At 48.1% G+C, this 26188-nt stretch overlaps 2 protein-coding genes across 4 annotated transcripts in view; one reads left to right on the forward strand and one right to left on the reverse strand.

Annotated features, from left to right (window-relative positions):
* Window positions 1-16395, forward strand: part of GPC3 (glypican 3) — a 298650-nt gene extending 282255 nt beyond the window's left edge. For all 3 annotated transcript variants that reach the window (XM_082207444.1, XM_082207445.1, XM_082207446.1), the window contains one exon: window positions 15360-16395. In XM_082207444.1, coding sequence (XP_082063570.1) covers window positions 15360-15529 — 170 coding nt within the window. In that variant the 3' untranslated portion in view covers window positions 15530-16395. The remainder of the gene's footprint in view (window positions 1-15359) is intronic.
* LOC309523905 (uncharacterized protein) overlaps window positions 1-26188 on the reverse strand; it is a gene marked incomplete at its 5' end in the record, with an annotated part of 219544 nt that overhangs the window by 11659 nt on the left and 181697 nt on the right. The gene's annotated exons all lie outside the window — the stretch shown is intronic.

Consider the following 26188-nt stretch of genomic DNA (forward strand, 5'->3'; position numbering starts at 1 on the left):
AGAGCCTGCAGGGGCTCTGTAGACCCATTCGCTTTGGAAATGTTTGGACCACAGACTGGAGCAGCCATAAATGGGATGGCTGGGACCAGGCATGGGCTATTTAATGGAGGAGAAAGCTATCCATGGCTGTGCTCTGTCTCCATAGCTGGAGACAGCGATGCTTCTGAATATCAGCTGCTGGAAGGCCCAGGAGGGGAAACGACTCTTGTGCTCAGGAGCTTCTTCTGGGTTTCCCACAGGCATCAGTGAGGAAACTGGGAGGACAGGGTGCTGGACTAGATGGGCCATTGGCCTGATCCTGGTCTTTTTATGTTAACAACTAAGCCCAGAGAGAGGGTGTTCTGTATCCTAGGGTAGGTTGCTGCAGCGCGAAGGCTTAGTGTTTGTGCACAGATGTGTGCAACCACAACAACTAGAAGTTGCTATATGCTAAATCTGAATGTTGGTTTATCTAGCTCAGCATTGTGCACACCAGTCTGGCACCTTTCAGATGTTGGACACAAGCTTCCACCAGCCCCTGTGGCCAGCAAGGCCAATGGCCTGAGATGATGGGTGCTAGGGGTGGTCTACAGTATTGGGTCATCTGGACACTCTAATGGGTTGCAGGCAGGCCTAACATGAGTCCCAGTAGCAGCACGCCAACATACAAGTATTAAGAAGCTGGTAACCCAAATGCCTGTTTGGACAAAACTTTCAATCTGAGTATGTGTATTGGGCAAAGGCTAATAGAGTTCTGTCAAGAGAACAAGCTGGTCATCACAAACACGCTTTTCCAACAACACAAGAGACGACTCTACACATGGACATCCCCAGATGGGCAACATCGAAATCAGATTGATTATATTCTCTGCAGCCAAAGATGGAGAAGCTCTATACAGTCAGCAAAAACAAGACCTGGAGCTGACTGTGGCTCAGATCATCAGCTCCTTATAGCAAAATTCAAGCTTAAACTGAAGAAAGTAGGAAAAACCACTGGACAGGTAAGATACAATCTAAACCAAATCCCTTATGAATACACAGTGGAAGTGAGGAACAGGTTTAAGGATTTAGATTTGCTGGACAGAGTGCCTGAAGAACTATGGATGGAGGCTCGCAACATTATACAGGAGGCAGCAACTAAAACCATCCCAATGAAAAAGAAATGCAAGAAAGCAAAGTGGCTGTCCAACGAGGCCTTACAAATAGCGGAGGAGAGAAGGCAAGCAAAATGCAAGGGAGATAGTGAAAGATACAGGAAATTGAATGCAGATTTCCAAAGAACAGCAAGGAGAGACAAGAAGGCCTTCTTAAACGAGCAATGCAAAGAAATAGAGGAAAGCAACAGAATGGGAAGAACCAGAGATCTGTTCAAGAAAATCGGAAATATGAAAGGAACATTTCGTACAAAGATTACCATAATAAAGGACAAAAGTGGTAAAGATCTAACTGAAGCAGAAGACATCAAGAAGAGGTGGCAAGAATACACAGAGGAATTATACCAGAAAGATATGGATGTCTCGTACACCCCAGGTAGTGTGGTTGCTGACCTTGAGCCAGACATCCTGGAGAGTGAAGTCAAATGGGCCTTAGAAAGCACTGCAAATAACAAGGCCAGTGGAAGTGATGGTATTCCAGCTGAACTGTTTAAAATTTTAAAAGATGATGCTGTTAAGGTGCTACACTCAATATGCCAGCAAGTTTGGAAAACTCAGCAGTGGCCAGAGGATTGGAGAAGATCAGTCTACATTCCAATCCCAAAGAAAGGCAGTGCCAAAGAATGCTCCAACTACCGCACAATTTCACTCATTTCACATGCTAGCAAGGTTATGCTTAAAATTCTACAAGGAAGGCTCAAGCAGTATGTGGACCGAGAACTCCCAGAAGTGCAAGCTGGATTTAGAAGAGGCAGAGGAACCAGAGACCAAATTGCAAACATGCGCTGGATTATGGAGAAAGCCAGAGAGTTCCAGAAAGACATCTACTTCTGCTTCATTGACTATGCAAAAGCCTTTGACTGTGTTGACCACAGCAAACTATGGCAAGTTCTTAAAGAAATGGGAGTGCCTGATCACCTCATCTGTCTCCTGCGAAATCTCTATGTGGGACAAGAAGCTACAGTTAGAACTGGATATGGAACAACTGATTGGTTCCAAATTGGGAAAGGAGTACGGCAAGGCTGTATATTGTCTCCCTGCTTATTTAACTTATATGCAGAATTCATCATGCGAAAGGCTGGGCTGGATGAATCCCAAGCTGGAATTAAGATTGCCGGAAGAAATATCAACAACCTCAGATATGCAGATGACACAACCTTGATGGCAGAAAGTGAAGAGGAATTAAAGAACCTTTTAATGAGGGTGAAAGAGGAGAGCGCAAAATATGGTCTGAAGCTCAACATCAAAAAAACGAAGATCATGGCCACTGGGCCCATCACCTCCTGGCAAATAGATGGGGAAGAAATGGAGGCAGTGAGAGATTTTACTTTCTTGGGCTCCATAATCACTGCAGATGGTGACAGCAGTCACGAAATTAAAAGACGCCTGCTCCTTGGGAGAAAGGCGATGGCAAACCTAGACAACATCTTAAAAAGCAGAGACATCACCTTGCCAACAAAGGTCCGTATAGTAAAAGCCATGGTTTTCCCAGTAGTGATGTATGGAAGTGAGAGCTGGACCATAAAGAAGGCTGATCGCCGAAGAATTGATGCTTTTGAATTATGGTGCTGGAGGAGACTCTTGAGAGTCCCATGGACTGCAAGAAGATCAAACCTCTCCATTCTGAAGGAAATCAGCCCTGAGTGCTCACTGGAAGGACAGATCGTGAAGCTGAGGCTCCAATACTTTGGCCACCTCATGAGAAGAGAGGACTCCCTGGAAAAGACCCTGATGTTGGGAAAGATGGAGGGCACAAGGAGAAGGGGACGACAGAGAATGAGATGGTTGGATGGTGTTCTTGAAGCTACTAGCATGAGTTTGATCAAACTGCGGGAGGCAGTGGAGGACAGAAGTGCCTGGCGTGCTCTGGTCCATGGGGTCACGAAGAGTCGGACACGACTAAACGACTAAACAACAACAAAATGTGTATTGGTTTCTCTCAACTGCGCTGTAGGATAGTCAGGCAGCCCATGATAAAAATGGAGGCTGCATTCATACCATATATTTAAAGCACTATGATGCCACTTTAAACATATGTGGGTTCCCCTAAAGAATTATGGGAGATAGAGTTTGTTAAGGGTGCTGAGAATTGTTAGGAGACCCCCTATTCCCCTTCCAGAGCTACAGTTCCCAGTGTTACCTGGCTTGAGAGCAGTACATGTGAAAAGGATCTAGGAGTCTTGGTTGACCACAAACTTGACATGAGCCAACAGTGTGACGCGGCAGCCAAAAAAGCCAATGCAATTCTGGGCTGCATCAATAGGAGTATAGCATCTAGATCAAGGGAAGTAATAGTGCCACTGTATTCTGCTCTGGTCAGACCTCACCTGGAGTACTGTGTCCAGTTCTGGGCACCACAATTCAAGAAGGACACTGACAAACTGGAACGTGTCCAGAGGAGGGCAACCCAAATGGTCAAAGGCCTGGAAACGATGCCTTATGAGGAACGGCTAAGGGAGCTGGGCATGTTTAGCCTGGAGAAGAGGAGGTTAAGGGGTGATATGATAGCCATGTTCGAATATATAAAAGGATGTCACATGGAGGAGGGAGAAAGGTTGTTTTCTGCTGCTCCAGAGAAGCGGACACGGAGCAATGGATCCAAACTACAAGAAAGAAGATTCCACCTAAACATTCGGAAGAACTTCCTGACAGTAAGAGCTGTTCGACAGTGGAATTTGCTGCCAAGGAGTGTGGTGGAGTCTCCTACTTTGGAGGTCTTTAAGCAGAGGCTTGACAACCATATGTCAGGAGTGCTCTGATGGTGTTTCCTGCTTGGCAGGGGGTTGGACTCGATGGCCCTTGTGGTCTCTTCCAACTCTATGATTCTATGATTCTAGAAAAGCCTGCAGGAGCCGCGCGCCGTTTAAAGAGCTTTTCCCCAAGGAGGGAGAAGGGACTGACTGGCCGAGTCCGTCCCTTCTCCCTCCTGCGGGCTTTTGCGGGAGATGGGGGAATTCCCCCACCTCCCGCAAAAGCAGGCAAAAGCCGTGCGCTCTTTAAAGGGGCTCCGCGTCTTTTCTAGGAGGTGGGGGAATTCCCCCGCCTCCTAGAAAAGCCCGCAGGAGCCGCACACCCTTTAGAGAGCGAGCGGCTCTTGGGGGCTTTTCCCCGAAGGAGGGAGAAGGGACTGACTGGTCGAAAAGCCCGCAGGAGTCACGTGGGGCTCCTGTGGGCTTTTGCGGGAGGTGGGGGAATTCCGCCACCTCCCGCAAAAGCAGGGAGAAGGTCTTGGATTAGCGCACAGGCTGCGTGCAGCCTGTCCGCTGCTCTCAGAACTGCGGGGGGGAAATAATATTTTTTTCCTTGATTTCGCCCCTGAAAACTAGGTGTGTCCTATAGGGCGAAAAATACGGTAGCTCAGTTTCACAAAACCTTTGACAAACTGCAGGCTTTCATTTTAAAATAATAAGAATAAGAAGCAAATAAATGAAGAAGTCACCTGCTTCTGGGTGCTCTTGCAACTGGTGGTGCTCTTGCAACTGATATTTTATTTTTAAGAACGAGTTTGCCTATGAATTAACTGTTAAGCTGCTGGAGGTGACCAGATGTGGAGGGATGAACTTCTTGGTCTGCACCTCAAACAGAGGAAGCTACAGTATGCTGAGTCAGAACTGAGTTGGTCTTCCTAGCTCAGGAGCAGTGAATTTCCGTGGTCTTGAGCAGAGAGAGGTTTTAAAAAACCATCTGCTCCCTGGTCCTTTTAATTGGAGACGTCAGTGATTTAACTTGGGACTGTTCAAGTATGAAGCAGGGAGTTGTGGCCCCTGCCTAAATGGTGATCTGCTTAAGCCAAGGGTGGGGGGCCCAGGGATCTCTGGATGTTATTGGACCCCCAACTCTCACCAGCCTCAGACAGCATGACCAGGGACAGGGCTGATGGGAGCTGGAGTCCAGAAACGCCCAGAGAGCCGCAGGCCCCCACCCCTGACCTAAGAAGCAGCATTCTTCTTCTTTTAGATTTTATTAAATCTTTTTCATAATACAATAAAAGAAACTAAAACAGAGAGTGGGAGAAAATGTTCTCTCTAGAATAATAGAATCATTTATTATGTATTGAATTTATATACCACCATATACCTGGAGGTCTCAGGGCAGTTCACAGAGCAAGAATCATAGAATCTTAGCATTCAAAGGGACCCCAGGGGTCATCTAGTCCAGCCCCCTGCAATACAGGAATTTCAACTAAAGCATCCCTGACAGATGGCCATCCAACCTCTGCTTGAAAACCTCCAAGGAAGGAGAGTCCACAACCTCCCAAGGGAGACTGTTCCACTGAATGATACCAAACTGATCTGCTTTCAGTTTGGCAATGTTTCCTCAGTCTCCTGACCTAAATAGATTAATTCATTTTCCTTTTTAAACAAAAAGTCCAAAAGAGGTTCTCTAATTAATGTTACTATCAACTTTGTCTCCAGTAACTTCAACGATTCCTCCGTATTAAACAATAATTAGCCTTTCCATCTTTGTCCACACAAAGAGTCTCTCTGCTGTGATCATACATTAAAATAATATTCCATAGTTCTTTACTCATTAAGTATTCATTAGTTCGTACCTAGTTCTGTTTCTTCTGTTCCCATTACTTGCTGTATTTGCCGTGGTTTTTCATATTGATTTTGAAAAAATTACCGCTTCTCTTTATGCATCTTCCATTCTTTTCCCAATAAAAGCACCAGAGATTTGATCGTCTTTCCCCTCTAAATTCGCTCCAAGCATTCATGACTGCATGCAAGATATGGAAGGATACCTCCTCTGCTTAGAAGAAGCATTCCTTCCTGAGTAGGGGAGATGCCGCCTCTTAGCTCAGGGATTAAGAAGCACATGGCGCCTCCAGCTCCCTCCAGCCCCAAAGAGCAGGGCCCAATGGGGAGGAATGTGGGGCAGTTGGATTCCAGCAACATCTTGTCAGCCACATCCTCCCTGCTGTAATGGTGAATTGGCTCACCTTGATTTTAGTTGGCAGCAGCTGCTGCTGCAGTTGGAAACACCGTGGAAATTATTGTGTATTTATTAAACCTATTAGTTGTTTTAATTGAAAAACTGATGTAACTCAAAGCAACTTAGCAACAAGGGCTGGAAGCCAGCTGAGGTCTTTTGAGTCTCTGCCCCTGTTGCAATGCACCTTGTATGAAAAAACAGCCACTGCCTGAATTCTGGGTTTGTTCTTCCTCCCCTTGCTGGAGGTCTGAAGGTTCTTGGAAGGACCTGCCCTCTGGCATAAGGGGTGCCGGCACTAATTGTGTGCTCTGTTAGAGTGCGCTGAATTTTTCAGCTTTCAAATTACAAAAATGAGAGGTGGTAAAAAGTTGCAACATGAGTTGGGAAGTCAAAACATATTTTGGTTAAATTAATATAATTTAGTTTTGACAGGTAAGTAAGATCTGTGCAAAATTACATAGAAATCATTAAAAATAATTGTCAAGTACTTGCAGTTATATTATATATTACTACCAATAGCAGTAGTATTTGGCATTCCCTGACGTTTTCAGAAGGAAGGTTAAAATTCTTTAGTTTCCAAAAGCAGACTTTGTTTTTCTTCATCAAACTTCGACTTACCAAGCTAAATGTTTCCCAGTCACAAAAATAATAGCAGTTTTGAATTCCTCACACCCAGAAATATACTTTTCAGACCACTCACTGAAGAAATATGCTAAAATTAAGTTTCACTCCCTAAAATGATGTGTCCTTGTAGCTCCGTGGCAGAGCAGCTGCTTTGCATGCAGAAGGTTCCAGGCTCCGCCCCCAGTGGCATCTCGGGGGGGGGGCTGGGAATGTTTCCCTCACCTGACACCCAGAGAGCCACTGCCAGTCAGTGCAGAGAGTTCTGATCTATACGAAATAGTGGTTTGACTCAGCATAACGCAGCTTTGCACGTTGTTCTTTAATTCAGTTCTTCCTCTGAAACCACCAGGGCTAGATTATTACTGTAACTTTAGGGGATAGGCCACAGCTGGGTGGTATATAGCACATCATTTGTGTGCAGAAGATCCCAGGATCAGTCATCAGCAGCAGCAGGTAGGGCTGAGTGTGTTAGAGACAAAGACATAGAATCATAAGTGTTGGAAGAGACCCAAATGGCCATCTAGTCCAACCCCCTGCAATGCAGGAATCATAGCTAAATCTCATGCTTGAATTGATGCACATTCAACCTTTACAAAAACCTTGGCCATGGCAAGAACTTGTTTGTACAGCAAGGGGTGTTTCTACACAATGACAGCCTTGCAATACTTTTACAGGGGATTTCATTTCCCTGTGCACTGCGTTCCAGATACAGCTGAGCCCAGTTGGGAAATGACTTTGTCCCTTGGTGCATGCCTGGTCCAGATTAGAACAAAGGCACTTAAAGTAAGAACATGCTGAGGGCAATACTTCTCCCCTCCACAAGGTCCAAGCTGGCCAAAGAGGATGCCAGGCAGGAGAAGAAGGCCCTGCCTCTGGTGAACAGGGGCAGCCTTGTCTTGCAAAATGTGCTGAGGCATTTGAGCAGGATGACACAAATGTCAGGGCAAGGATGAAAGGAAAGGGCACATGCGCATGCAGGTAGGGAAAGACCTGGGTGTTTAGAGGAATAAGCACACAGAGGTTGTGGCAGGTATGCACACAGGGGTCCCAACAGGCACGTGTAACAGTGAGTCGTACATAGAAAGAGAACCTCTCATTCCATGACAACACAACTGCATGTTACTTTGTGCAACCTCTCTCATGTCTGAATTCATGGAGAGCCCCTGCCTGTCAGTGCAGACAATATGGAGCTAGATGGGTCCAATGACCAGACTTTGTATAAGGCAGAAAGGCAGCAGCTCTTGTGATTACCAGCAACTGGCATTCAGAGGCATGTTGTCTCCACCATCCTGTCCATGTTTTGTCCATGACACTGAATGGTCGCTTGTGTATTGGAATCCATGACAGCTCCAGAAATGATTGGGCAAATGCAAGGGAGAAGTCTGCATGCCTTCCTGGGTTGCCACTGTTCTAGCTGTCTTTGCTCCTGTGCCTTTAATGCCCAAGGGCAGACCCCATGGTGCTGATGAGCACACTCTCTCTGTCTCTCTCTGGGTGAGAAGCAACTTCTTTTCATTTTCTCATAATCCACTGCATTTAAAAGTGAACACCCCTTTTAAATTGGAGTGGGGAGAGGTAGAAACCACAAATTCTCTGGGTGCCACGACACTTGCCCACAATGCGACTCGACATGCAGGATAATTGCAAACTGGCACCCAGCAGCTTTGTTTCCACCCTGCTATTTGGCTCAGAGGGTGGCTGCCTCAGCTGTAGGTGGACACGCTGCGGTACAAGGCAGTGAATGATTTAGGCGAGCGAAACCAGCTTCCTCCAGTAACAAAGGCCAACTTGTTTGCAAAGCATAGAGACCCTGCCATGCAGCAGGATTCTAAGAAGATGGAGAAAGGAACTGGGTTCTGCCAGATTATGCCCTAAGAACTGAACAGATTGTGGTGGGTTCTACATGCAATTCAAAATAAGAGCACTGAACTGGAAAATAAAATTTTACTTTTGAAAAGGCACAGAATTTACATGTATGCTGAAATGTAAATGCATGGTTAAACTATGGAACTCCCTCTCACAGGAGGCAGTGATTGCCACGAACCTAAATGACTTTTTAAAAGGATTAGACAAATTCACGGAAGAAAGGACTATCAACAGCTGTGAGCCATAATGGCTCTGCTCTGCCTCCATTGTCAGTGGCATGATTGTTTCTGAATATCAGTTGTTGGAAACTGCAGGAGAAGTGAGTGGTTTGGGGCTTAATTCTTCCTTGTGGTTTTCCCATGGCTGGCCCCTGAGAGAACAGGAGGCTGAACTCAAGTTGGAGCCCTGGCCTGATCCAGCAGCTGGCTCTTCCTATGTTGCAATGGCAAGATCTGACTTCCTCGCATTATTTTGATCGGCGTTAGTAGGAGCCCCCCTAGCTTAGGCAGGGATAAGTGATAAAAAGAGAAGAGGGAAATGGGGAGTATAAGGAAGTCCGGCTAAGTTTTTATTTTCCCTGTGGTGACTAATTCTTTTGAAGCATCAAATGCCAAGTTCTGTTTTGCTGGTGGCCTAAACATGTGCTCAGCCTGCCTGTTGGGCTCTCCTGAACTGGATGCTCTCCAGCAGCCAGGTATGAAGGGGGTGAGGTTACTGGGCACAGTCCATGGAAATGAGAGGAAATAAGAGTTCCATCTCATGCCTGCATCATCATCATCATCATCATTAATTAAATTTAAAAACCACCCTTCACAGGGTGGTTTACAAAACACAAAATGCGAACAACAACAACAACAACAACAACAACAACAACAACAACAACAATAATAATAATAATAGAAACACATTTAAAAGGACATAGGTTGTTTAACAGCTTCCCCTAGAACAGTGTTTCCCAACCGGTGTTCTGCGGCACACTAGTGTGCCGCGGGTCGTTGCCTGGTGTGCCGTGGGAGGGAGGCGGGCGAGTCGGGTGGCGAGAGGCGGGGCGGCGGCGACGAGGATCCGCGTCGAGCCGGGGGCGGCTCCGCGGTGGTGGTGCCGAGGTTTCTCTCTCCATTCTCCCCTCACACACAGGAAATAACACAGGATCAGCTGACAGGACCCGGCCAATGAGGCGGCGGCGGGGCAGCGCGCGCAAAAGGGAGGACCGCGAGACGGCGGCGGCTCAGGGTGGGAGGGCGGCGCATTGCGCGTGCTCAAACCCGCCCTCCGAGGCGCAGAGGGGAGCTGGGCAAGCGCCTTCCTCAACCACGCGCTCGTTTAAAAGTTTCTCTTTCAAAAAGGAAACGTGGGTTTCTTCCACCCCATTGGCTGCGACTCCGCCCACTCCGTCCTCCTCCCCCTCGCCCGCCCGCGGCGCCTCGCTCCTCAGCCTCCGCCATGTACCGCTCGCTCCGCTCCCTCCAGCGCCTGAGTTGCGCCAGGGGCGCCGCCGTCCCCGCGCGCCAGAGGGGCCCGCCGACCTGCAGCCGCCACGCGCAGCCACGGAGGATGGTGAGCGGCGCCCCCCCCGCTGCGCGCGCAATGGAGGGAGGGAGGGAGGCGCAAGGGCGTCAGAGGTGACCTTTGCCGGCCTCTTGCGGGACAGGCGCCTCCTGCGCGGCGGAGGATCGGGCCCCTTCCCGCCTTTGTGGGCCTGACGCGGCCTCAGGGTTCCCTCCCTCTCTCCACATATATAAATTGGCTTTTATTATTAGCGCTTTCGCATTCCTTTTTCTCCCTCTCAGGAGCTCCGGTGGGGGGGGCGGGGCTCCCCGCCATTTACCCCCCACAACAACCCTGTGAGGGAGGCCGGGCTGAGAGGATTCCAACCCGCGTCCGCCCCCGCTGCTTCCTTCAAGTGGCGTCCTGGGCGAGGACAACGTTTGACGGCCCCTCCCTCAAATATCCCTCATTTTCGCAATAATTCATTTTGGTACAGCTGCTTTTTCCAACGGATCTGTTCAGTGTTGTTATTTGCGCCCCTCTGCCGCCAGCAGCATCCCAAATCCAGCGCTGCTCCCCTCCTATAAGGTGCCAAGCACTCTGAATTGGGAAGTGGCCCCCTTGGGAAGAGGGAGGCTTGCCTCCAAGTAAAGATGAATATGAAAGTACCTTGTTTTTAAGGGCCTGCGGTGGTGGTGGCTGTTTAACATCCAAGGCTCACAACACAAAAACACAAAACTACATTACATGGGACAGTGGTACATCGGGTAACTGAGGCTTCAGGTTACAGACTCCACTAACCTAGAAATATTACCTTGGGTTAAGAACTTTGCTTCAGGATGAGATCAGAAATCGTGCTCCAGCATTCAATTTTTTTAATAATAATCTAAAAAAGTTAACTACAGCTTTGAAACTTCCCAGGAGAGGCCGCCCAGCGCGGGGCTCTCGCCGTCTGCCTGCCTGGCTGCCTGTGAGCTCGGCGGGCAGCACCTCCGTCCGCAGCGCTCGCCTCGCGGCTCTCATTCCTTGCCCCTGCCAAAGCTCACCCAGCCAAGCCGCGCTCTCCTTCCTGCCTCGCTTTGCTGCCTCCTCCCCCCCACCCCCAAAGCTTGGAGGTTCCCCGGCGCCGGCCCGCAGGTTTGACCCCCTTCTCACACCTGTTCGCCCTCCTTGCACGGAATGGGGCGGATGGGGAGGAACGGGGCTCACCGCTGCCTTCGCTCGCCCTCCCCCCCCTCCGCCGGCGGTCCCGCGATTCTTGGCTTTTTGGCGGTTGGCACAGAAGGAAGGCAAGGGGGGGGGATTGAAACTTACATTTTCGTGCGTCCCTCCCGGCGTGACGCTGCGCGCTGACGTCACGGGGCTGTGGTGTGCCTCGAGATTTTTTTCATGAAACAAGTGTGCCTTTGCCCAAAAAAGGTTGGGAAACACTGCCCTAGAAGATGGTCTTCAGGAAGTGAAAGTATTCCCCAGGGCCCCTTCTGGTTGGAAGCATCTGCCCTTCAGGCCCTTATTATTGACTGTGAAGCAACCTGTGCAAAGACCTTTGCATTTTCCTCTGAACCTTCCTGGGAGTGCAGTGGGTTTGCTTTGTTCTGCATTTGCTGCTTTATCTGTTTCCTTTTTTCTGTTGCTTTACACTTGTGGGAGGCATAGCTCAGTGGCAGAAGATCCACTTAAGAGGGTGGGGTCTCATGGGATGGATGGGCAAAGACCCTTCTCTGCCACAAACCTGGGGAGCTGCTGCTGCTGGTCAGAGCAGATCACAAATGGGCAGGATGGGCAAATTTGTTGCTTAGTCGTTTAGTCGTGTCCGACTCTTCGTGACCAGAGCACACCAGGCACTCCTGTCTTCCACTGCCTCCCACAGTAATATGTGACAGCTTCCTGTGTCCTTTTTATGATATTGATTTGTTGCTGAATTGGCTCTTTTTTCAATCAGTAGTTTTGTAATTTTGCACCTTTTTATTTTTGTTGTGTTACTGTTGCAAGTGGATTTATTTTATTTTAAAAGGAACTTGGCAGCCAGATGGGCTACAATTGTTGGAAATGAATGAAGGAGGAGAGGAGTTGGTGGACTAGGGACCACGATAAAGACCTCCCTTCCCATCCCTCCCCCACCGATGCAGTAGTGTTGAAACTTACAGCCTCATATTCATTGTGCTCTCAGATTGAGACTCAGTGGAGCTTGGTGAAGGATGTGCTTCTGGGGAGCTGGAGAGGAAAGGGGCTGGAATGTGTGAGGCCATGACATAGCAACAACAGAGAGAGGTAGGGCTTGCACATCTGAGACACCAGGGATAAGTCGCACCCACAATATTCTGTGTGCTGCTCAATGAGGCACCATAGGGTTGTACCCAATGCTAGGTCTTAGGTTCATTTATTTTAATGGGTCTACTCTTGAGTAGGACTTGGTTGGATACAGCCCATAAGAGTTGGATGGGTTGTCAGAGGTCATCTAGTGCAGCCCTCTTCTGCATGTGTGTTGGTGAAACTAAGGCCGGTCCATTGTGGGGATTTGCAGTTGGCTCCAAAGTCTGCCAAAGTGTTCCATCTTCTGTTGCCTTTGCACTCATACTCTACGCTCACATTCACTGCCTTGTGTCTGTGTGTGTGTAAGAGAGAGAAAGTTTGTTAACTGGAATGAGTACAGTAAAATGTTAAATTTCTTGACTTTGCTGGCGATTCCCTGCCTCCTCCTTTATATACCAGTGACAGTGACAAAATCACCCTGAAGGGGCCCCTGCTGCTGATCCAGGTGCGACAGAGTCCACAGACAAAATCCCAGATCCTCCCTAACTATTGGTTTGATTATTTTTTTATAAATGGGCTCAATGTGGTGGCCCATCTTGTTTTTATTTAGCTTTCAAAATGGGTTGTTACATTCTTTTTCCCAAAGGAGAGGCAGCAAAGGAATACTGAAAATTAAATATTTAGCTTGTCGGAAGTGAAAAGGGACTTAATGTTCTGTATTCAGCTTCACAAATACCCTTCTGAGGCAGGAAGTATGTTCTGAGGCATATTCCCATTTTCCAGTCTGAGGACACTCGGTGTCACCATTATTGGTTAAACCAAGCAAGGCTCAAAATCTGTTATCTTTTCAGCAACATGCAGGTCACCCTTGATTTTCCTGCGTCTTTGATAGCTGTGCCGTGATAGCACCACCCTTCTTGCTCATCTGCGGGCCAATATCCCCAATTTTCTCAGCCCCTGATTCAATTCATTCTTGGTGGGTGTTAGGTGTCAAAGAACAAATAATTCTTTCCCCTTGCTGCTCACGGCACAGTCTTCATGGCGGCAAGGCAATTACAGGAGAGGATAAGACGTTGCCCAGCTTCATGCTCTGTCCAACCTGGAGGCCATCCACCAGACTGTGCTTGGCATCTCCTCCAGAAGGCCCGGAGGCATGGCAACATGAAAGCATTCTCTGGCGTTGGCACCTAGCGGTCTCTCCTGTGGCCGCCTGGCTGGGTGCCAGCCTCACGTTGCCTTTGATGTTCTCCTTTTGTTTGCAAGGCATGAGTCAAAAAGGCTGGCCTTTTATGGGACTGAAAATGGGGTGAGGATGGTGAGGATGGTGAACAAAGGGGAGAGCAGAAGGTAGCCAGGCACAGATATATAAAACCCACTAGGTTTATTTTTACATGTGTGTGTGTGTGTGTGCTCTCTGCTGCAATGCACGGGCTGGCTATGGCAGCTCAAAAGCAAATCTCCTTCCCTTCCTGGCTTTTGGCATGACTTTGGCTGCCCTTGCAGAGCTTTCCAGAAATGTTGGCGTCCAGCAAAAGGCGGCTGGTTGGTGATGACTCGGTACCTGGAAAGCTTGTGCCAAGGGAGATGAGAGGCATAATTCAAATTGTGTTTCCCCAGTGGAATGTCCCCCACCCCTTAACCCTTCCCCCATTTTTTATTTTTTATTTTTGTTGACATGGAAAGCACATATTTGAAGGCTTACAGCTGCTGGTCGCTGTCATTCCTGTTGCATGTTGAAGCAAGTCCAGAAGATCTTTGCGTTTGATGTGCTACCAGTTTGAAAAACCAAACATCCAAGCCCAGGCAGCCGCTCACCACTAGAAGGGAGCTTTCACACACACACACACACACACACACACACACACACACTCACACAGACACACACACACACACACACTGCACTCAGAGAGAGTGGGTGTGTGCTGGTGCTTTCAAGAGAAGAGCTGGTGGTGGGAGGAGGTCTTCTTCTCCTGCTCCAAAATGCCAGCTGAGCTAACGAATATCTTTGCAAAAGGTCTGTCTAACTAGAAGCACAACATACTGGGCTGGAGCGTAAGAGGAGGATGGCTGGGGGAACTGAATTAGCACAGGTTGTCAAAATTGCCACCTGGGTGTAGCCTGCCTGGTTCAGCACTGGAGCTGATTTTGGGAGGCTGCCTGGAAGAGCTTGTGTGGCGGGGGGGGGGGGAGAATCTTGGCAGGACCAAGAGATTTTATTGAGAACTGGCTCCATGGCAGGAATGTTTGCATCATACAGAAGCTGTTAGCGTGATTGGGCTCCCTTGTCCTCTGTGAATGTGCCATGTGGTGTGTGGTCTGTGTTCCCCAACGGAATCCCGCTTTGTGGTTGTTTTTGCTGGAGTGAATAGAGAAGAATTCTGAACACTACGTAAGGTGTCTGGATTCTTCTCTCTCTCCACCCGCCAACCTTAACCCACTTCTCCCACACCTCAGGCTGCTCCTTTAAAGGAAAGGAATGTTGTGGGGAAAACCTGGGAATTTTGAAATGCAGTTCTTCTGCCAAAATGAATCTAGTAGGGCAAAGTGTGCATAAAAATACATATGATAAGTGAAAATGGCATAGGAAAGTCAGCATTACATTAGGGAATGTTGGTTTGCAAAACAAAATGTGTGCATTTGGCAAAATTGTGCAGTGAAATGTGTGTATTAGGAGAGATTTTCAATATAATCCTGATGAATTTTCATGAAGACTTGAAAAGTTGTGCAAATGTGGAGAACTGAAGATTGTAAAAATGGGAAATGGACACCCCTCCAAAAAGGTAGAGCAAGATTATACCAGAACTGGAGCACCAAGAGAGCCTTGTTCTCTAAGCAAGACAGAAAGCTTAAAAGCTCCCCACCTTATTAGCATTTAACTTGTGGAATTTCAACTAGCCAGGCTTCAGCAGCATATGGTTGAAATCATGTGGGTTAGATGCACACAAGATGTGGGTATATTGTCCTGATAGACCTGGAGTACTCAAACCCTCTTAAAGCCATTTGAGCCACTAGCAGTAGGTTCCAGTCCATATTCAATATTCTTTCCTTTCTTTTTTTTAGAGCTGGCGTATGATCTGGACACAGACAACATCCCTTCAAAGAAGCAGCTCTGGGATCAGAAAAGCAAAGAGGTGTCAGTGATTCACAACCTTGGAACAGGTGTCGTGATGCCGGGTCTGGATCTTTTGGGCTCTCTCCTAACGGTCCTACTTCTTCTGCTTGCCAAATAGTTGTGGAACTATCTCCTCACTGAATTTGCGACATTTCGTTTTGTGAAGTTTGCTCACAAACTCTCTTTCTCCTCCCACAGCATGTGGAAAGAGCAGCTTCCAATAAGTTTCATTTTTAAAAAATTCAAATAAGACTCGAAGGAGGGACTCGTTGTAGATGTAGTGAACAAAAGAAAGTTCTTGTGTTTTGGAGAAGTCTTGCCTAATTATAAGAGGGTAAATATACTCAACATTTGCATCCCTTAAGAGATTTATGAAGATGGAAGTTTTTCATTGCTTTTTAGAACAACAGCCTTGTTTCATCTTGAGTTAATTGGCATGGTCACTTAAAAATGGTATTAAGCATCATCCACTGGCTTTTAAATATATACATATTCAGTAACTGGACTGATTTTAGTGGACACTCACCTGAGAAACCTACAGTGGGAATATTGCAATATCCCAAAGCAGCAATGACATGTTTTTACTCTGAGGGCTGGACCCCTGGACTGAATTTTCAACGTCTGTAGCAAGATTGGCAGGAGGCATCCAGACTGAGCTTTCGTTGATTTGAAACTCTGGATTGTGGTTAATTATAAGCTACATATACAAATGTTGGAGAAATGTTTATGTGTGTTACATGGCTGCCTAGACAGCTCCCTGAATTGCAAACAAACAGACCACTTCCTGGAAAAGATGGGTGCTGGGAGTTGGGAAGAAAATGGGCAGAACTAATTCAAAGCCTGCCCTTGTAGAGCTGACCTGATTGGTGATGGGAAGACAGGCCATTCTGGAGAGGCCCCACACTGTAGGAAGAGGCACCAAGCCCTTTGCAGAGAATACAGAACAGCAAGCATGTCATTTTTAATAAATTTCTAAAAAACAAACCACCGACAACCAAATGTGTTTTGTTTATCTGTTGGTCTTGTGCTCAGAGCCTGCATTTTGAGTCTTTGGAGGTCAGCCTAGTTGGGCCGCTTTGGGTTTATAATTTGCTGTTGAGGCAGCCAGGCAGTATTTTTAGGAGAAATAGATTCCAGCGCCAGATGAGGCAAGTTGATCTATAGTGGTGGGTGTGTATGTGTGTGTTTCTGCATTCATTGCAGCTGCAAGACTACACACACATTTTAATGTCTGCCTTTAAAGTTGCCATCCCATACACAGTTTTATGTGGGGAAAGGCCCATTGAATTCACAGGGACCTACATCTGAGTAGCTGCACGTCAGGTGTACACTTGAACCTGCAGACCTCTAGGGGTTGCTGGACTAAAACTCCCATCATCCCTGACCGTTGATCCTGCTGGGAGTTGGAGTCCAGCAGCATCAGGAGAGCTGCAGGCTGCACCATCTCTGGTCTAAGAAGATGCACTCCTCTTCATAGGCGCCGACTCCATGGGGCTTGAGGGGGCCCGAGCCCCCTCAAAAATTCGTTTGGGGGGGCTCGGCCCCCCCAATAATCTCGGGCGCCCCTCCAGCAGAGCGCCGCCGCCGCGCTGGCTCTGCCTGTCAACGCTTGGCGCGTCCGCGGCTTTTATAGGGCACCCGGCGCGCACCAGCTCGATAACGGGCACCGGCACGGCGGGGGGCGCCGGGCCGGGGGAGGGGGCGGCCGGCCTGTCTCCTTAGCAACCCCATTGAGCAGCGCCGGCTCCCCCGGGAGGGCCATCCCCCCGCGCCGCCGATCGCCAACACCGCCAACGCTGTGGCTGCCCGAGCCAAAGCCCGAGCCAAAGCCCAAGCCCAAGCCCGTCAGTCAGTCAGTCAGGAAGGAAGGAAGGAGAGAGAAATGGGGAGGGAGACGAGGGAGGAAAATTGTGCGCAGGGTGAAGAAAGGAGAAGGGCGAACGAGACGAGCTTCCAACCCAAAAAAGGGCTGGAAGACTCGGAGGATGAAGGATCGGGGCAGCGCAGCGGGCGCCCAGAGGGGCTGGGCACCGGCGCAGGGCCGCTCCGCAGCCGCGGAGGACAGCTGCGCGGCTAGCAAGGTGCGCCGCGTAGAGCGCGGCCCTTGTGTGGCCCGGTGGCCAGGCAAGCTCGGGCGGAGACCCCCATGCGAATCTAAGACGGGAGAAGAGGGCAGAGCAAAGGGGGTCCCTTCCCCAACCTCCGGCTCTGAGACTTCCCTGCGCCCCAGAAAAGCGAAAGGATTTTCTCTCTTTTTTTATATATAAATATTTTATTAAGTTTTCAAATACAAAGTTAGAAACATACACTGAAGAAAAAAGTAAAAGAACAAGAAAAAGAAGAAAAGAAAACCAACCATTCAACACATTTTTTATATAACTAACTGGACTTCCTCGCATCTCCCTTACCCTGCATTCTTTATAATAAAGATATCAGCAAATTATTACCTCGTTTCGTACCTTATTTTGTACTTTTCAAATACTATACCTCTAAATTTAACATACTTTTCATCAGTTACTTATATCTTAAATTAAACATAGTATTACCTTAGATTTTGACCTTTTCTTACTTAAAATATAATTTCCTGTTTCCCAAATCTAATTGCTGAAGCTATAGTTTCCGAATCGTGTAAATTTTTAACATTCATACAACTTATATTGTTTTTGTAAATAGTCCTTAAATTTTTTCCAGTCCTCTTCCGTTGTTTCTTCTCCCAAATCTCGGATTCTGCCAGTCATTTCAGCCAGTTCCATGTAGTCCATCAATTGCGTCTGCCACTCTTCCAGTGTGGGCAAATCTTGTGTCTTCCAATATTTTGCGATAAGTATTCTTGCTGCTGTAGTTGCATACATAAAAAAAGTTCTGTCCTTCTTTAACACTTTCTGGCCAACAATGCCCAAGAGGAAGGCCTCTGGTTTCTTGGGAAAGGTATACTTAAATACCTTTTTTAACTCATTATAGATCATTTCCCAGAAGGCCTTCACTTTTGGACAAGTCCACCGGAGGTGAAAGAATGTCCCTTCAGCCTCCTTACATTTCCAACATTTATTATCAGACAGGTGATATATTTTTGCAAGCTTGACTGGGGTCATGTACCACCTATAAATCATTTTCATAATATTTTCCTTCAAGGCATTACATGCCGTGAATTTCATTCCGGTGGTCCATAACCTTTCCCAGTCCTCAAACATGATGTTATACCCAATATCCTGAGCCCATTTTATCATGGCTGATTTGACTGTCTCATCCTGAGTGATTTTCTCTTCAACCTGCCCTCCATCCTCTTGCGGAAAACTCTTTGCCTGCCCTGCCCGTATCTCGTTTTTGCTTTTTAATTCCACACACGCACCCTTCGGACTTCGTGGCAATCGGGCGCGCGGGTGCGTTTCCTAAGAGAGTGAGGACCCCCGCCTCCTCCTCACCTGCTCCCTCGCCAGCCAGCCAGCCAGCCAGCCGCGCGCCCTAGCCGGAGAGCCCCGGCCGTCCCCGTCGCGCAATCGGCTGGATCTCCCTTCAGCAGGCCGGGCTCACAACTCGGCCCAGGGACCCCCCCAGCAGCAGATCTCCGGCCCAGCTGAAGAATCCGGCAACAAGCCCCCTCCTCCCCAATCGCTCCGCCGAAATACGCTCCAAAACCCCCCAGATAGGCCGCCGGCCGCCAAGTCTCGTGGCGCCCTGAGCGAGGGTCTCTCCCCAACACCACCACCTCGAACTGCGTTCTCCCGGCTACCCGAGCGAAGCAGCGGCAGGACCCCGGTATGGGCCCCCCCAATATTTTTTATAAGTCGGCGCCCCTGCTCCTCTTCTGAATAGAGGCAACCCTCCCTCCCTCCCTCCTTGCACACAGCAGGCAAAGCTTCTTCATAGTTCACAGGTGACCCTCCTGGTATTGTGGGGTTGCAACTCCTAACATACCTGACTGTTGACCAGGCTGACCAGGGCTGATAAGAGTTGGGAGTACCACAATATCTGCAGAGGGGGCATTCTCCCTGCAATAAGGGGTTTGGGTGGGAAACATTTGCAGGCACCAACACAAATGTCCCAACTTTCCATCTGCCCTGGCTCTCATTTGTGGGGATTTTTTTTTTTTAAAGTTCCATATCTGACACTCTTTCCATTAAATTCTCATTTGTGATGGGAACACCTTACCTCACCTCCACACTTTTTTGGCAAATAACTCTTGAAACTCATAACACGTGAGATACACTTTGTTTTAACGCAACTTTGCTATAAGGTTTTGTGTTTTTTGCTAGGCACTGGAGAAGAGAAGAGAGAGGAATAGCATTCTGGTGTTTTTCTTTTTTGCATTGTTGTTCCTAAAGGTAAAGGTAAAGGTACCCCTGCCCGAACGGGCCAGTCTTGACAGACTCTGGGGTTTGTGCGCCCATCTCACATCTATAGGCCGGGGGCCAGCGCTGTCCAGAGACACTTCCGGGTCACGTGGCCAGCGTGACAAAGCTGCATCTGGCGAGCCAGCGCAGCACACGGAACGCCGTTTACCTTCCCGCTGGTAAGCGGTACCTATTTATCTACTTGCACCCGGGGGTGCTTTCGAACTGCTAGGTTGGCAGACGCTGGGACCGAACGACGGGAGCGCACCCCGCCGCGGGGATTCGAACCGCCGACCTTTCGATTGGCAAGCCCTAGGCGCTGAGGCTTTAACCCACAGCGCCACCCGCGTCCCCATTGTTGTTCCTAGCTAGGGATAAAAGGGTGTGGAAAGCTTTCCTCAGCAAAAAGGGATCACAGGAATGTCCCAGAAACAGAAGGTGTCCCCAAAAGATAAAGGAAGGTAAGAGCAGGAGAGTGTCCGGTTTTAAAATGAACCCGTAACCTTCCATAAATGCAGTTGAGTTGTCAACGCTTGCTCATGATTTCACACAAGAACCCATTACAGTCCTGTTCTGGGAAGCCCCAGTGGCTGAATGCAGGCAAAAATAATGTCTTAAATTTAAAATAAAACAGGAGCCCTACTCGATCATATTCAAGGGCACTCACAGCGGCTATTCAGAAGCTTCCAGGAAGCCTGTAAGCAGGGCTTGGTGGCAACAGTCCTCTCTGGCTGTTGCTCACCAGCAGCAGGTATTCACAGATAGACTGCCCATGAACATGGGGTCTCCATCATATATATTATGGCCAGTGATAACTGATAGACGTCTCCACTATGAATTTTAAAGGCATTTCTAGTGTAGCTTCAGGTTCCCAAAATTAAGGTGCATCATGTAAAGGAAATACTACAATTTGCCTCTCAGAACTGCAGGACATGGAAGGTGCCTAAAGAAGCCAGGGTGGCTATCTAAAGAACTCTTAACTGAGTTAAGATTAAAAAAGGATGTGTACAAAAAATGGAAAAGGGGGGAAACCACCAAAGAGGAATTCAAACAAATAGCCAGCACGTGTAGACACAAAGTCAGAAAAGCTAAAGCACAGAATGAACTCAGGCTTGCTAGAGAGGTTAAAAGCAACAAAAAAAGGTGTTTATGGGTATGTTCGTAGCAAAAGGAAGAACAAAGAAACAGTGGGGTCACTCAGAGGAGAAGATGGTGAAATGCAAACAGGGGACACAGAAAGGGCTGAACTCCTCAATGCCTTCTTTGCCTCAGTCTTCTCCGATAAGGAAAACAATGCCCGACCTGAAGAATTTGGAGCAAATGATTCAGCAAAGGAAACACAGCCCAGAATAACTAAGGAGATAGTACAAGAATACTTGGCTAGTTTAGATGTATTCAAGTCTCCAGGGCCAGATGAACGGCATCCAACAGTATTAAAAGAACTGGCAGATGTGATCTCAGAACCACTGGCAGTCATCTTTGAGAATTCCTGGAGAACAGGCGAAGTCCCGGCAGACTGGAGGAGGGCAAATGTTGTCCCTATTTTCAAAAGGGGGAAAAGAGAGGACCCAAATAATTACCGCCCAGTCAGTCTGACATCAATACCAAGGAAGATTCTGGAGCAGATCATTAAGCAAACAGTCTGTAAGCACCTAGAAAGGAATGCTGTGATCACCAATAGTCAGCATGGATTTCTGAAAAATAAGTCATGTCAGACTAACCTGATCTCGTTTTTTGACAGAATTACAAGCCTGGTAGATGAAGGGAACGCAGTGGATGTAGCCTACCTTGATTTCAGCAAGGCATTTGACAAGGTGCCCCATGATATTCTTGTAAAGAAGCTGGTAAAATGCGGTCTTGACTCTGCTACCACTCAGTGGATTTGTAACTGGCTGACTGACCGAACCCAAAGGGTGCTCATCAATGGTTCCTCTTCATCCTGGAGAAGAGTGACTAGTGGGGTGCCACAGGGTTCTGTCTTGGGCCCGGTCTTATTCAACATCTTTATCAACGACTTGGATGATGGACTCAAGGGCATCCTGACCAAATTTGCAGATGACACCAAACTGGGAGGGGTGGCTAACACCCCAGAGGACAGGATCACACTTCAAAACGACCTTGACAGATTAGAGAACTGGGCCAAAACAAACAAGATGAACTTTAACAGGGAGAAATGTAAAGTATTGCACTTGGGCAAAAAAAATGAGAGGCACAAATACAAGATGGGGGACACCTGGCTTAAGATCAGTACATGTGAAAAGGATCTAGGAGTCTTGGTTGACCACAAACTTGACATGAGCCAACAGTGTGACGCGGCAGCTAAAAAAGCCAATGCAATTCTGGGCTGCATCAATAGGAGTATAGCATCTAGATCAAGGGAAGTAATAGTGCCACTGTATTCTGCTCTGGTCAGACCACACCTGGAGTACTGTGTCCAGTTCTGGGCACCACAATTCAAGAAGGACACTGACAAACTGGAACGTGTCCAGAGGAGGGCAACCAAAATGGTCAAAGGCCTGGAAATGATGCCTTATGAGGAACGGCTGAGGGAGTTGGGCATGTTTAGCCTGGAGAAGAGGAGGTTAAGGGGTGATATGATAGCCATGTTCAAATATATAAAAGGATGTCATATAGAGGAGGGAGAAAGGTTGTTTTCTGCTGCTCCAGAGAAGCGGACACGGAGCAATGGATCCAAACTACAAGAAAGAAGATTCCACCTAAACATTAGGAAGAACTTCCTGACAGTAAGAGCTGTTTGACAGTGGAATTTGCTGCCAAGGAGTGTGGTGGAGTCTCCTACTTTGGAGGTCTTTAAGCAGAGGCTTGACAACCATATGTCAGGAGTGCTCTGATGGTGTTTCCTGCTTGGCAGGGGGTTGGACTCAATGGCCCTTGTGGTCTCTTCCAACTCTATGATTCTATGATTCTATGCTTTTGGTTGTAAGAATGGGGACAGGGGCTCGTGTCACGTAGTCTTGTAGTAAAGTTGTTCACACACTCACACAGTGGCCAAAGCCTCTTTTTTAGTTTGAGCATATGGCTTTTTCTGTTCGGAATAGGGTCTTCAGAGCAAAGACAACTGGCTGGATGTGCCCATCCTCCTGGCACAGCAGCACTACAGCTCCTAAAATGTAAGGTGAGGCACTCCTAAAATGTAATGTGGAGACAACAGTCTTTTTCTGTGGGGCAAATGTCAAAAGAATAGGCACCACTCTTTGGTCATTTTAAAGGAGCATTCCTGACGCAGGCCCCAGACAAATGCATTGTTCAGTTTTAACAGCTGACAGAGTGGCCCGGTAACATCAGATAAGCAGGGCAAAACTGCACCAAGAAGTTCAGAATTCCTAGAAACTGGCAGGCCTTTGTGGTAGATTTAGGTGGTAAATACTTGAAGTGTTGTGTTCCTTGTGTTTCTGGTTATGGTCTTAGGTCCTTCCTCTGTTCTTGGTTGCTCTTTGGTCCTAACTCCCAACTCTTGACTTGCTCTGGACTGCTGCTCACAACACAGCCATGATGCACAAGGACAGCCTTGGGAGCCTCCAGATGTCTGACAAATGCTCTAGGCCAGGGGTCTGCAACCCGCGGCTCCGGAGCCGCATGTGGCTCTTTTACACCTTTGCCGCGGCTCCGGGGCGGATACTAGCGAGGGGAGGAGGCGCATTGTGCGCCCCGACACTCCCCACTGTGGCGAGCGCTGTACTGGTTGTGACGTCGCATGGGGGTGGGGCGTGCATTAGTCACGCACTGTCCCGACGTCACCTTCCCGGTTTTGCGGCTCGCAGGTTTTTTTTCTTCGGAAACGGGTCCAAGTGGCTCTTTTTGTCTTAAAGGTTGCAGACCCCTGCTCTAGGGCGAGAGGCCATTGCAATGCAACATTTAGAGGACCTCAAGGTTGGGAAGACAGTCCAAAGAGTTTCATGGCCAAGCAAGGATTTGAACCTGGCCCACTCCTAGTCTGATGCACTAACCACTATACCCCACTGTTTCTGCCACTGCTACTAGGGCTGTCTCCAGATTCCAAGACAAGAAGAGCTATCACACAGGCAGCACCCCTCTCAGTTTTCCCTTGTCTTCCTTAGAATGATTTGCACCATCACCCTGCCTTGTGCTTTCATTGTTTTTACACACCCACAGCTAATTACTAAAACTACTCCAGGTAATTACCAATGCCGTTTTTTAGGGAAGAGGCTATTGATTAGTTTAGACGAATAAGAATTGGAACTGATTGTCAGAGATTAAGGGCCAATCCCCCCAAAATGCTGCAGATTTGGCAACTGCTGTTTGTGTTTTGCTTTTTGGAGAAAGTAAAATGTGCACCTAAAAGCCCTGTGTTCCTTCAGCCTCCAGGCAAATTAAAAATCAAGCTTGTTGCCAAGTGGGGAAAATAAACACCCAGCAAACACAAGCCAGAGGGGCTGTTTAATTCTAAATGTTAAGGAGAGTGACAGTTGTGTACATTCCACCCCCAAAAGAGGGATCAACAAGAGCGACCTTTCCTCTCCCCACAAAATGAAAGTTTGTTGTTTATCTGCAAAATGACTTGGGTCCTCTGCAGCCCAACCCAAATGTTTAGTGCTGGGGGGGGGCATTGCTTAGCTAGCCCCTAAACCCATCATAAAGTATCTTCATCTAGACTGCATCTTTAAGCAAATTCCAAATGTTCCTGTATTAGAGCTTTCTGGTGAGGGCATCCCAACGAGAAGAATAGATTGGGATGGTCAAAGAAACAGACGATTGAGTGCAGACATGAAAAACCTAGAGAGACTGAGAGGTGGGTGAGTGGAGAACAACATTTAGATGGCCTTTAAAATTCCCAAATGCTGTCTCTCTCCCCCCACCCCAGTGGGAGGGAAATGGCTGTTTTAAAATAGAAGTTCTATGGGATCATTATAATGGGACAAGAAAATCAAATTAAAACTTAAGAAATATTGCTTGAGTTTGCTTTTTTCCTCTTCCCCTTCCCACCCTCATTCTTTTGCATCATGTCTGTTAAGTTGTAAACCTAAAATCTGAGCACTGACATTTTGAAGTCAATCTGGGTGCCTCTCCTTTTTTGGCTGAAGAAGAGTTGGGTGAAAAGCAAATGAATGTGTCCTGAGGATGAGGACAGGATAACTGCAGTGAATGCACCTGACCAGCTCTCATGAGGTCCTTGTCCTGGCTTTTTGAAACTAGATGAGGCTCACTGCCCAGTGAGCAAACTGGTTGTGGTCCCTCTGCCTCTGGTGGTGTGGAGATTGACCATCATTCTAGAGCCACTACAATCTGTGTTCAGACCTGGTTTCAAAACTGAATTAAACTTGGTTACCCTGATGGAGTCTGACCAAGCTGCGGGAGGCAGTGGAAGACAGGGGTGCCTGGCATGCTCTGGTCCAGGGGGTCACGAAGAGTCGGACATGACTAAATGACTAAACAACCCTGATGGATTACCTTTATCATGAGAAGGACAGGAGGAGTGTGACCCTGTTACTTCTGTTTGATATCTCAGTGACTTTTGGTCCCACTGATCATCGTATCCTCCTGCTTAGTAAGATGGGCATCAGAGGCACTGCATTTCAGTGGTGCCATTCTTACCTTCAAGGATGTGTCCATAGAGTAGCACCGGGTGAGTGTTCCTCATCCCCCTGCCATTTCTGCTATGGGGTTCCGCAGCCTGCTATTCTCTCCCCAGTGCTATTTAATATCTGTATGAAGCTGCTGAGTATGGTCATTAGGAGTTTTGGAGCAAGGGGAAGCAGACTATCGATGGCTCCTGGACACAAGGGCTCCACTCTGCCTCCACAATTGGAGGCAGCGAGGCTTCTGGATAGCAGTTGCTGGAAGCCACAGCAAGAGGGGAGAAGAGGGCCTTGTGCTGGGGTCCTGCTTGCGGGTTTCCCATGGGCATCTGGTTGGCCACTGTGAGAAGAGGATGCTGGGATAGATGAGCTCCTGGCCTGATCCAACAGGCTCTTCTTTATGTCCTTATATTCTCCTGCACTGCTTGAGCACTTCCTAGAGGCAGCTGTTGGCCAATGTGGGGAAGGGGATGACTCTGTCTTGATAGACCGGTGCACTGTAGCAGGGTCCAGTTGACCTCTTCTCACTCTCCTCCAACAAAAAAACAGATGCACACTTACTGACAGACGGACGGACGGACTAGGTGTGCATATATGCTTGTTGGGTGGGTGGGACTGGGCATCCTGCTCAGGGCCATTTGAAATGCATGCTGGGGAAAGTAGGCACAATTTGGGTTTCACCTCTGACTCGCCACGGCTTCCCTGCAGCCCCAGCCCACTGCCTTCCCCACAGGTGTACGTGCTGCAGGGGGCAGAGAAAGAAGGGCGGAGAAGAAAAACCCTTTCAGGGCCTCTGCTGGCTCCATCTGCAGGCATTGTCCTGAGAGGCTTGTTTCAAATCCTGCTTTGTGAGAGCCATTCAGAGCTGTGCATGAGTTAATCACTTCT

This window comes from Podarcis vaucheri (assembly GCF_965113315.1).
Source record: "Podarcis vaucheri genome assembly, chromosome: Z".
NCBI lineage: Eukaryota > Metazoa > Chordata > Lepidosauria > Squamata > Lacertidae > Podarcis > Podarcis vaucheri.